The sequence below is a fragment of the Bufo bufo genome, chromosome 8, assembly GCF_905171765.1.
Source record: "Bufo bufo chromosome 8, aBufBuf1.1, whole genome shotgun sequence".
Lineage (NCBI taxonomy): Eukaryota > Metazoa > Chordata > Amphibia > Anura > Bufonidae > Bufo > Bufo bufo.
The window spans coordinates 106255544-106268969 of record NC_053396.1 but is presented as its reverse complement, the minus strand read 5'-3'; the positions used below and the strand labels follow the sequence as shown (position 1 = coordinate 106268969).

Below are 13426 nucleotides of genomic sequence, written 5' to 3'. Positions count from 1 at the left end.
CCTGGTCACCGACTGGCATAGAAAAAGTTCCTTGCACACTTCTCTTTGTTAATTTTGTATACCTAAAGCCAGTCATGCACAGGGGTGGATTGGCCATAGACCCTACAGGGAAATTTGCAGACGGGCCGATGGCCAGGGGGCCAACTTAATCCCTCTTGATGGCCGCAGGCCAGGTACATAATGATCTGATGCTCAAAGGCCACAGGTGTCCGTCTGAACTCAACTGTATTACCATCCTCAGGACAATGATACCGTTGAATACTATGGTTGGGGCTCCCTACTTCAGTTGTCCTTGCCTACTTGTTTTGTCCCATCTTCTGTCAATTTGGACCCACCTACAACATTGGGCCACTTTTAGTTTTTTTTCCAGGGCCACTTTAACTGTCAGCCTAATACACGTTTGGCTGACAGCTATCTCTCCTAATCCCGCATACACATTCATGCTCGGCTGAGCATGCATGTGCTGGGAATGTGAATGGGGGCAAAGCTGCTGCTAGACACAACTGAAGGGCATTAGGATCAGACATCTTGAAATCAAACTGCCTGATCTTTTTTTCCTCTTATTTTGATATTGAAGGATAGTTGTGAGATCCCGATGTACTTTAGAGGAACTCACTGATTACATCTATTGTGTAAGTAAAATTTGGAGCTAGTCAGATGCCTCCCTGATGGTAATGCTTCATGGATAAGTATCTACCTGTATTTCTGCCTGCAGACACTCATTATTGTACCACTCTCCAGCCCTTCAGCAAACAAACGGCCTTCTATTAAAGCCAAATATTTCACACTCATCAGTCCAGAGCACCTTCTGCCATTTTTCTGCACCATAGTTCGTATGTTTTTGTGCATGGTTGAAAGGATACATAACCAAGTGGCTGGATGAGTCAAATTTTTTAATATTTGGCTCTAACAGAAGGCAGTTTGTTTGCTGAAAGGCTGGAGAGTGCTTAGAATTAGTGGAGTCCTCAATGCTGAGAAATAGAGGCAGATACGTATCTATCATGCAATACCATCAAGTAAGCTTTTGATTTGCTCCAAACAACCTCAAACATATAGCCAATGTCATTAACAACTATCTTCAGCATAAACAAGAACAAGGAGTCCTGGAAGTGATGACATGGCCCCCACAGAGCCCTGATCTCAACATCATCAAGTCTGTTTACGATCACATGAAGAGACAGAAGGATTTGAATTTAAAAAACCTCTCTTCCGAGTTCCTTCAAAAACTATGTACAAGTGTAACTAGAAGAGTTGATGCTGTTTTGAAGGCAAAGGGTGGTCACATTTGATTTGGATTTCTCGTTTGTTAATCGATAAAAATAAACTATTAACGCTATTTTTAAAGTATTCTTACTTTGCAGCACTAAAACTCTTGCACAGTATTATATATACACTACAAAGTAAGAATATAATTGACATATGTGTGTGCATTTGATTGGTTCATGTAGGTGCTTCTCCTTACCCTGGTGTGCAGATTGATGAAGATTTCTGTTGCCGACTAAAGGAAGGAACTCGGATGAGACCTCCAGAATACTGTACTCCTGAAATGTAAGAGAACATAGTCTAGCATCTATACCCCAAGTATATACATATAATGATACTAATAACAATAACCTCATGATACAGTAAAATAGGACATTTTTATGCCTCATCTGCTGACACTTTTGATTTTCAGATATCAGACAATGCTTGATTGCTGGCAAGGAGTCCCAACAGACCGACCAACATTTACAGAGCTAGTGGAACGCTTAGGAGACCTTCTTCAGGCCAATGTTCAGCAGGTTTGTGTCACATAATAACAAGTTTTTTGTTTTTTTTTGCATGAATTCCCAGGCATAAACTTATCTCTTTTGCTCTTTGGTCTATTATAGGAGGGAAAAGACTATATTCCTCTGAACACTGCTTTACGCATTGACGGGGATCTAAACTCAAAACCTGGGAATGAGGAACAAAACATAAGAAACTCCATTACACGATGGAGCATACTAGAATCTGGGTAAGATGCACAGTGAACTGGAAATATGTTTCTCGGTGTCATTGGCAAGTCACAGTGTAGAAATTACTGGCAGCTTTCTAAAATGCTGGAAAGGAGAAGTTACCTAATACTTGCATTACATCTCCTTGTTCATTGTCCTTGCAGTTTACAGACATGACTTGTGGATCTTGAAGTCAGCATGCCCAGACATATGTGCTGCACATGCTACATGCACCTGCACTCAGGGGTGACCTAGCTAACATGTGAAGTACATCATAAACATATTATTCAAAGCTGTTTTATAATGTTGATCCATCTCTAGGACCTTCTTGCTGTAATTGCTCCCATATGTCCTAATTTCTAGTACTTCTTCCTATGTACTGCCTTATTCCCTATACAAAAACATAACAATCAAAAATGGAATGTATTCACTGTTAATAGATATAAGAGCGCACCAGAAAATGTAAGGAGTCCACTTGTTTATAGTAACATTGGGAAGATCATCAAAGAGCTTGTGGGTGTCGGGTTCACCCTATGTCTTTTCATTTTAGAAACAACAACAAGAACCGACCGCTGAGTGTGAAGACATTTGACGAGGTGCCAGTGGGAAAGGACAAAGTGCTCAGCGAGGTAAACAATTCTGTCAAGGGAAAAGTAAAAAGACTGGTGTGAGCACTTTCCCTCTATCACGTCAGCCGACTATAAAGCAACCTACTGCAAAGCAAATGTTCACATGCAGCAGCAACCTGCCCATAGCCGGCACCATAAACATCTGGGATTAGGAGGAACTCAAATATTCACATTTAAAGGGGTTAACCCATGATTTTTAACCGCATGCAAGCACAAAAGTATTCAGATCCAAGTGCTGGTTTGAAAATATCAGATCAGCAGGGATCTGAAACCCAGCACCCCCGCTGATCTGCTCTTTATAGAGAAGATCGCGCAGCCTTCCCTTCAACATCACAGTGGTGAGCAGGTGTAATTACAAGCCGTCCCACTCACTTCAATGGGAAGGCTCGTTCCTATCTGATATTGAGGATAGGTCATCAATCTTGGAAAAGCCATTTAACAATATTCCACAGAGAGAGGTTATTACCTTTGTCCCTGCATCTGTCTTAGGTCTCATATATGTGGCATAGACCCCCGTGTGCATGGAGCCCTTTGTTAGACACACAAGGTACCTGTAGGCACTCTATGTGCCACCGTATAGCACCACAGAGGTATTCTCAGCTGGAAGCAGAATATCAGTAACATAGCATTCATATAGGGTAAACTGTTTTTCCAGCTCAACAGAGACACGATGCACTAAAAGCGTAAGGCACACACAGGTTAAATTGAAAAGAAGCATAGTTCCAGCATCTGAGAAGTAAAACTTCAAGGCTCGGCTTTAAATTCCATCAAAGTCCAACATACAAAGCAATTCCTGCTTACGCATTTCAGGCACACATGGTGCCCTTAGTCATAGCCTCTGTATACATTCATATGGAAAAAAAAGAAAGAAAAAAGGCCTGTGTGTGCTTTTCTATGAAATCAGATAGCCAACCAACATTTATCTAATATATATGAGCATTTGAAGCCCAAGCATGAGCCATTTAGACGTAATCATGGGAAGGGTCTTTTGGAGGGCTGCGCATACCACTACCATCTTATGGCATAACCTTAGACCGTCTGTCTTAGACCTGCACCAGATTTATCTGCTCCAGAATTGGTACATCTTAGGCCCCTCTCCCTTTCCCATGAAGCCCCCAACCCTTTCTGATAAGCCCCGCCCCCTTGACAAGCATATCTAAAAAAAATGCGTAAACCCCAGATAGGCCAAACTGTGCCACTGTTTAGACATATTTTTGGTGCAGACACATTAGTACATCTGCGCCTGTGCTCTTTGTATTCTTAGCATTTAGATTAGTACTTTTATTTTGATGACAAGTATAAATCGCACTGACGATATCTGTATATCCTCTATAACAGGAGGGTGAATCTGACAGTGGTATGGTGCTTTCCTCACTGGAAATGAAGTATCTCAAGCGACAAGAGACCCGATCATGGCCTTTTGGGATAATTGCTAATGCGTAAGTGGAAAGCTATTACATTAATGTAATCCATGTGTGAACTGCAATTCTTCTATTTCAGTCACTGTAGCAGATAATAAAAGAGTCAGACAGATTTACTGTGTATGTTGGCCTTTGATAACCATTTTACAGTATATACACTTAGTGGCCATTATAATGATTATTAGGTGAGCTCTATCACATTGTCATTTCTAGTAGTGGACGCAACCAGAACAGGACTTGTGCCCCTCACACTCCCGAGCACTTCCCTCAAGTGTCTCTTGCAAATCCCTCACAGATGCGCCATGTGCAGTCCTCCAGTAATGTGCAATTAAATACGTTATCTCAGTCTCTTAAGGCACTCTAATAGACAGTAGGAGGTTGGATTATTATCCTTTGCAGGTGGCAGTAGACCTCCTTACCTAAAGGGCCTCAGTGCAGCTGCACTTGCTTCACATATGGTGTATCCATTCCTGGTCATTTTCTAAAAGAGTTTAGGAATGATCGTAAGGCCTCATGCACACAACCGTATCCGTCTCGCGGATCTGCAAAATACAGATACAGTTTGTGCACATTTTCACAGCACCCACTGTCAAAACGCTTATTCTTGTCCACAAAACAGACAAGAATAAGACAGGTTCTATCCTTTCCGGCCCATCCACACGGAAGCGACAGCAGACGGATGACATCCGCGTGCTGTCAGTTTTATTTTGCGGACCCATAGAAATGAATGGGTCCATGTCCATTGCGGATTGAACACGGACCAAAAATACTGTCGTGTGCATTAGGCCTAAGTGTTGCTTTACTTCATCTGCCAGTGTCATGAATAGACAGGGGTCCATTACTGTATTGTGCCTATATGATACCAGGGGTGGGATTCAAATTTTTAACAGGTTCCCTACTCAACGGCGGGCACGCGGCGTCACGACACATGTTGACATATACATACACCATATATATGCAGCACACATACACATAAATACACCATATACATGGTACACATACATAAATACACCATATATACACTACACAAACTAAGGAGCTAAACTATCAGCGAAGCAATGGAAGCGAACATCTCCAGCTGCCCTGCTGCCGCCAGAGCACTGAATCGGGACTCAGCCGGTAACACGGTTCTCTGATCCAGCCGTAATTTTAACAACCGGATCTGGAGAACTGGAGGGAACTGGCTGAATCCCATGCCTGTATAATACTGATATCTATCCTGATCGAAGCTTCACTGGAATTAATAAAGGAACACTCCGCGCAAAATATATGCACTTTGAAATGCCTAGTGCAATGCCTATGGAAGCAGTGCATGACACAAGAATACACGGTGCGGTGCCATCTGTTGCCCCCCTCATGCCCTGCATTTGGCAAAGCATGGTGTAAACCATTTACCCAGAGTGTTTCTTTAACACAGTTGACTCAATTATATGAATTTTATGTGGTTTTAGTTTAAAAATCACTCAGATAAAATAAATATATTCACAATCGGTCCAAAAGCTACAGCAGGCAAATAAACCAAAAAGCTGAAACAATATCATTCGGCAGTCACGCAGTATAAGGATACATCAGAGACATTTACCCTGGACACATTTCAGACATGGTCTCCACTTGACAGTAAACGTTCTTGTGGATCATTACTTTGCTTTTTCAAACATGGGATATTGTGCTTTTGTCATTCTCCTGCCAGATCCCACTGTTCTCATGGCTTGTGGTTGTATTCGCTTTCTGAGCCTGGCAGACTAACCGAGCAAGAGATCAGAGGAGTGAGGCACCAAATAAAACAAGCCCCATGCATGCCCACCAAACAACATCACACCAGTTTACTTCTACCTTCCATAAAGTCGATTACACTGACATATACTGACACGGTGAAGCTATAACTGCGATTCACTTGTACAAAGTCATTAGTGAAAATGTTCCCTTTAGCTTTTGTAGAAAAGAAATGTCTCAAACCCTTCAAGACCCTAGAATTTTCTGTTCTTGTGTTCTTGTTTTTTTCCGCCCTGCCTTCTCGGAGCCAAAACTTTATTATTTTTCTGTTCACATAGCCGTATGAGACTTGATTTTTGCGTGACAAGTTGCACTTTCAAACAGCAACATTTAGTATTCCATGTGATGTAGTGGAAAGCTGGGAAAAAATTCCAAATGGGGTGAAATGGGAACAGAAACGCAATTCCGCCACAGTTTTATGGATTTTGTTTTTACAATGTTCCCTATGCGGTAAAACTGGTCTGTTCCCTTCATTCTCCAGTACAGTACAATTACATACCACATTTGTATAGCTCTTCTTGTGTTTTAATATTTACAACAACAAAAATTTTGGGGGGAAAAAACGAATATTTGCTTTGCGTTGCCATACTCTGACCCCCATAACTTTTTTATATTTATATCTATGGAGCTGTGGGAGGGCTTATTTTTTACAGGGCAATCTGTAGATTTCATTGATACCATTATCGAGTGTGTATGCCTTTCTAATAACTTTTTGTTGGATTTTTTGGCAAAGTAAAGCGATAAAAAACGGCCAATCTGACATTTTTTTTTTTTTTCTGTAGCAGCGTTTACTGTATGGGATGAATATATTTATAGTTCAATAATTTGGGTGTTTTAGGACATACCAACCTATGGGACATTTAATATGTTCATATGGTGCTCCATAGGAAGTTTTGCTGTGGTAGCCTCAGATCCTTCAGATGGACTGAGGCTACCACAGAGGGACTGCTTCCCCGGCTACCACAGCAAATGAGGCTACCACAGCAAATGGACAGCTTCCCCGGTCACAATTGACCACGGTATCTGAGGGGTTAAATGTCCATGATCAGTGTTACCGCTAATCACAGACATTATCCCGGTGTGTGTGCTTTTTAAAATACCATAAACCTGGTAGCTATGGTGTCCACTGCACTCCGGCGCGGGCACCATTTTTAAAAACCTAACTGCCGCCATGCATGTGCAGCAGAGGTTGGCAAAGGGGTTAGAGTAACCAGCACCACACTGGATCTTTTCAGGTCAGGGCACCTTGGAATTTAAAGAGGATTTAAAAAAAAGTCTGCCTTTATTCCAAAAACAATGCTACACCTTTTCATAGGTTGTGTCAGACATCATATAGTACATGATAACCTCTTTCTAACAAAACCTCATATGGATCCAGAGATCTCCCCATGTATTGTTCTGCTTGACTTTTTTTCAGGCTGGCCCAGGGGGTAAGTCCATTTAACAGGGGGCATGTCCTTTCCTTTCTGCTGCAACTCTCTCTGTGTCACCGCTCTGGGAGTGTGTCTTCCCTATTAAATCACAGCTTCTCAAAGAAGATCTGCCTCGTGGCTGTTGAAGGATGGAACTTCAATGTGCGTCCACCTCAGCAATGTTACTGAGGTAGATGGACAAACATGGAAAAGATAAAACAGCAGGTGGCGCTATACAGATGCATTTTTATTGAATAAGTCAATGGTTATTCTAAATTTTTAATTACATGCAATTACAAAAATATTCAGATCCAGGGGCTGTTTTAAAAATGTTGAATATTTTTCATGGGACAGCCCTTCAAGACCTGAAATAAATAGTTATATTTCACTAGTTCACAGATATTTCTGTAGAACCAATGTGTGGTCATAACGTTATGTAATTGCATCTCCATTATGTCACTATGTACTAAATGGTGGCTGAGGTCCAGCACACAATGATATTTGGCTGCCTGCCTCCATCTCTCGACATATCTAATACCTGAGTCCTACAAGCAGTGATCTATTAAAGTAAAGGCATGTGCACCCTCCTACCTTACAATAAATGTTATGGTGTGCTCTGAATTATGTGTGCAGGTGCTCTGGCCCCTCCAGTGACTTTATAGTGAGTCATTTCAGGTCTTATATGCTGCATTAATTTATCATAAATTATGCCAGGTTGCAAAGTCAGGGTGTAGCATCAGTGAAAGTGGAGGGAATATTTCATGTGATGATCTATCTCACTATTTGGACCCCTCCCTACACAGAAAAATATTAGGGGTGTGTCCATGTTCTCACTATCACAACTCAGCAGGTAGTTGAAGGATGAAACTGAGCATGTGCGACCTTCTTAGTGAGCAGGACAAAGAAATAATAAAAATACAAACAGCAGGAGGCGCTATACAGATACATTGTAATGAATAACTCAGTGGCTATGCTACATTTTTAATTACATGCAATTACAAAAGAATTCAGATCCGGATGCTTGTTTGAAAACTGTAGAATATTTTTTATGGGACAAAACCTTTAACATTTTTCCTTTTACAGAATGAAAGCAGTAAGCAAAAGCAAGGAGTCAGTATTGGGGGAGAACGAAAGAAATCATGTAAAGTACCAGCCATCTACCCAAATAGAAGAAGACCTCACACTCGAAGACCTTGTTCTCATGCCCATGGATCTAAACCTTGAGTGTCACAGCCCACCTCCAGATTATAATTCTGTCATTCATTATTCAACTCCTCCAGTGTAGCACCGGTGGCCACTACCCAAGTTATGACCAACTAACAGCTTGTTTAGTAGTGCAGCCTTATTTAAGAGACATTTAACAGATCAATGACTGTTTCTTCAGCCCATAGGAAAATCGTACCAGGTAGAGTTGTATTTTCATGTGACACAAAAGAGGAAACTCCGATGAGTGGAGTATCTTTAAGGCCTATATCACTGAGATACCAGCACCAAATGGACATCTGATAACTTATTAAAGCACAAGATTTAAGTATTCAAGTAGGATCAACAATTGTATTTACCCATCTATTCCCTTTCACTGGCGTATTATTTTTCTCACTTACATTGCTTTTGATGTCAGTCACATTTTAACTGTATTCCAGAAGAAAGTTTGAGCATACACTAACGTTCGGCTTTCTTTCTACTGTATATAATAACAATGATAGATACTAGTACCCAAACAAAGATTTTGGTCATATCACTTCCGATGATTTGGGCTGTAATCGTTTTTTCTTAATAGTATGTTTTTATGACCTTTTGTGTTCCTCATTGTTTTGCAAAAAGCTTCAAACAGAAGTGGCACGGGACATAATTTGAAGCTCCTGGATCTCATCCCGTCACCTACCATGTGCTATCACTCTTATGTGGCAGAGGGGTCAATGAGGGCCCTCAGGCACCAAGGCTACCTTTGCACACCCTATCGGTTATACCCCTGTCGGAAACAGATTGTATTGTCTGAGCCAAGTGTTTTGTCACAGGCTGCTGGATATCTGTGACTGTCATTGTCATGATAATGATGGAACTGTCTTATGCTGCCTCTAGGTATGCTCACATATCTTTTCTTTTAGAGCTCTTATTTAAAATTTAAAAGAAATATGCACATCATACAGGAAGTAAATATGAATCTAACTTTACTGGTTATATTTTACCATAATGGAGTTTTCTCATAATTAACTTGCTTTTATATAAAAGCCAAATAGTGGGGGTCTTACCTGTGCATTTGTTTCCATAACTCCTATCCATTTTAGTATGGGGGAATTTAAGGGGTTGTCTCCTTAGAGACAACTTCTTTCAGAATGTGACCCTTGAGGCAAAGAGTCACCCTGGCATACAACAGATTTTCCCAAGGAAGCCTCAGCCATCCAGGCCTGTAGTATGGGATAGTGACCATTAAGATTAACAGCTGTCCTTGTAACACAGCGATGAGTCACTCATTCAGAGCAGCTATCCATTCTGGAAACTTGAGTGAGGGACCCACTTCTGTGATGTTCATCTGGTCTATGCACATGGACAAGGGTTGTCTTCATGAAAAATGTAACCATGTCAAATCCCCACCAAAACTGGAGATTGTTCTCTTTTTTCTCTGAAGTATTTTTATTTCAGATCATCAATGTCATTGCAAATCACTTTGAAATCATAATACTTCCACATAGTTGGAGATACTTCTCTAACTCTGACTGCCAGATCTTGGGGACATTGATGGGACATTGTCAAAAAGTTAAAGGGTTGGCATGGTATAGACATTTTTTTTCTTAGTAGGTGTTGTGGAAAATGAGTTGATCACAGGACACCTCTCTCTGCTAGGAAACCCAGCAATCCAAGGGACCTTAGCAGCAAGTGTTAGTTTCCAATGCAGCGCCACCACAGGCTGAATAAAGCATTGCACAATGCCTTTTAAAATCAATAGACATGCTGGGTCCTCCAAAGTTATTAACTCAGAACTACCTAATGAGGTAATGGAAAGGGGTTTTCTAAACCAAACACTCCTTTTAATTATAGCAAGATAGTAAGATGGTGGAGTTGGGTTACCACCAAAACGTTATTTAAGCAGCAAAGAAACCATTACTTTTTGTTACTTGTGTATTTTAGCTCTTGAGACAACTCAGGAGACCAGGGACACTACTCACTACTTGGTGCTTTTCTGCTGTTTCTCATTGATTTTGTTGTATCTGATAAAATAATATGTTGCCTTAAAGTATTATAAGTGGCTTTGTATATTTACTAATATTTTCTGGTATTTTATATCCACAGTAATTTAATTACTGTATTTCGTCCCCCGTCCCCCCTCCTTCATGTAATGTACAGTATAAAGTTCATATAGCAAAGCCTTCTGGTTATATGCAAGAACACACTATTACTGGCTAACTCTCGGTGCCTGCAGGGCATGGCCTGTTTTTTAGACTTGGGTTTCTGCTTGATAACACTGGCTTTATGCTATGTCGTATTATAACAAATTGTCTTACTCATATATCAGTATAGGGAAAGAAAATGCTAGAGGCAATGAAGATCTATAGCCTTGCACAAGGATTTGCTTATGCTTTGTGAATCCCAACCACTGTATGTCATAAAGCGGAATATTATATTGTGAAACGTTAAACTATTTTAGAGATGCCAACAAGACTTTTCAATGCATTGTTTGCAATTTGTCACATTAAACTCCAACCAGAAATCCTGGGCACTGAATTGAAACATACTGTATGATCCAGAAGTGGGTCAATGCGTTTGCCGTGTTATTTTTCAATCCTTCTTCCATTTCCCAATATTTCATTTATGTTGTGTCCAAGTTATTTATTTGATGTGCGATGTAATATACAAAAACACTAACTATAATATGTAGCTTTAAGACTACATCCACATGTAGTGTAAACTGGACAAAAGAAATCAGTTCTGGATTGGCCACGGAATTTGTAGTGAATTTCATGGCAAAATCCACATATGGATTTTTTCATGGATTTGCCGCAGAGTTCACCCTGTGTATTACAAAGGGTGAAATCCGCAGAAATAATAGACATGCTGTGAATTTAAATTCTGCACCGCTTTTCAATTTGTAAATTGATTTTCTCCACGTGATACCATGTAAACTTTCATTCACTTTGGTGCTGGTGTAATTTGGATTTTCTACCTGCAAATCCTAATGGGAAATCCACAGTTGGGACTCATTCAGATAATCGTACATGTTTGCGGAACCGCAAAACACGGATACCAGCCATTGGGGTTCCGCATTTTGCGGAATGGAACGGCCAGCCCTATGATAGAATGCAATTGCGGACAAGAATAAAACATGTTCTACCTTTTTTTGCAGGGCTGTGGAATGGAAGTACGGAAGAGGACAGCACACACTGTGCTGTCCGCATCTTTTGCAGCCCCATTGAAATGAATGGGTCCGCATCTGCTCCGCAAAATTGCGGAACAGATGCGGACAAATATACGGTCATGTGCCTGGGCCCTTAATCTGCTACATGAGAATATATCTAAATGGTATCATTTCCACCTTATGCAGGATGTTGGTCCCAGAATAATTCATCCAGTCATTGGACCTATGGATTTATCTGCCATTGTCGAGGGTCTTTTTATAGTTAATAAACTAGGGATCTCAAATACAGATTCTATTCCTTTATCAAAATGAGTTTTACTTGGTTTCATAGGTTTTACTTGGTTTCAAGGGTTTGTTTCTTACCCCGCCTCCGAAATAAAAGCAATATTGCTATCCATGGGCTGTATCTAGTATTGCACCTCCTCCTCCCCATTCATTTAATTGGTGATGAACTGAAGTACCAGACCAAACCAATGGACAGATGTGGTGCTGTTTCTGGGAAAAAACACTGTCTTATTTCGGGCAACATCTTTAAAAAGTTTTTTTTTTAAAACAATGTCATCCATCATAAAACTCAGAAGGGTTCAACCCTCTGATCCCATTCCCATACCCAGTGCATGCATATTATTTTTTTTATATCGACATGAATGAGAGTGGTCGTATACTGCAAATAGAATTAACTTCTAAAAATCATATTTCAGTTGGAGCAGGGGGCAGCTTTGTGCTATTACTGCTGGAGTGTTTCTTTAAGATGCAATTTGGGGAAAGACACATTAGTTAGAGCCTGCAGGAAAATAACTGGAAATGGCATTTATTTGCATATAAACCAATATATAACCCAGGATCTTCATCAGTGATGAGTAAGAAAAGCTTCTGTGAATGTCTTTGTGCCACTTGAAGTTGCTGTATGCTTTCAGCATCATTTTAATTCTTCCTACTGGTGTATATATAATACTCTTCAGTAGAACAGTATCGCAATATCCATTTGGGTGAAGATCACTTGTCTGTTCTGTGTAACTTCTCAGGGAGTCTTACAATATTTTTTTTTTTATTGGTCTTATAAAGGAAAGTTGGGAGAGCTCAAAGTGTTACGTGATGAGGGGTAAAAAAAAAAGTGACAGCATAAAATTCATGCAAATTCTATGAACCTTCCTGGCAAGCAATAAGAACATTTTGCTGATGTATTTTATATTGTAACTTACCAAGGAGATCTGCTCAGAAAAATTAGCTTTCCACTATACCATTTACACATTCAAGGGACTTCTAGGGTTTAGAAAACAGAAAGTAAGATCGACAAAGGTGGGGGAAAAAAGTAATGATTGACACATGTTTTTAAGTTTGAGGTGACGGTTGAGGGGTCACTCGCTGATCTTTGTACACAAGAGATGATATGTTGTCTTGTCTCGACTTCGATCATGGCAGCCAATCTGTGGCCACAGCATTGACTGATATAACTCTACATTTTTTTAAGTTTGGAAGTGTTTTATGAATCCTAGTTATTCAAGTAGTTGTTCTGCCTTAACAAGCAAGTCGACAAAGTTTTCCAAATGTATACAAAAGTGGACTTCACAAGACTTTTTTTTACCTGCTTTAGGGTCAACCTGTCACCTTGTGGGCAGGTCCAACACTCCATGGTTCTACTGATCGCCATAGGGTTCTATGGTAGGTGCAGTTTTTACAGTCTGGATAAAGTCCAGGTTAGTTGTATTGTAGCAGTCTTAAAGGAAAACTGTCACATTGAACATGGCACCTGTGAGCATCATGTTATAGAGCAGGAAGAGCTGAGCAAATTGATACTATTTTATTTTACTTACGTATATAGCGCTGACATGTTCTGCAGCGCTTTACAGACATTATCACT

General features: G+C 40.3%; 1 protein-coding gene across 1 annotated transcript in view; it reads left to right on the top strand.

Moving 5' to 3' along the window:
* The window catches only part of LOC120977993 (vascular endothelial growth factor receptor kdr-like), a 207603-nt gene extending 195312 nt beyond the window's left edge, over window positions 1–12291 (top strand). The window contains exons 25-30 of the mRNA XM_040406207.1: window positions 1449–1548; window positions 1676–1781; window positions 1872–1996; window positions 2527–2605; window positions 3944–4044; window positions 8295–12291. Coding sequence (XP_040262141.1) covers window positions 1449–1548; window positions 1676–1781; window positions 1872–1996; window positions 2527–2605; window positions 3944–4044; window positions 8295–8496 — 713 coding nt within the window. The 3' untranslated portion in view covers window positions 8497–12291. The remainder of the gene's footprint in view (window positions 1–1448; window positions 1549–1675; window positions 1782–1871; window positions 1997–2526; window positions 2606–3943; window positions 4045–8294) is intronic.
* Window positions 12292–13426: the final 1135 nt, after the last annotated feature.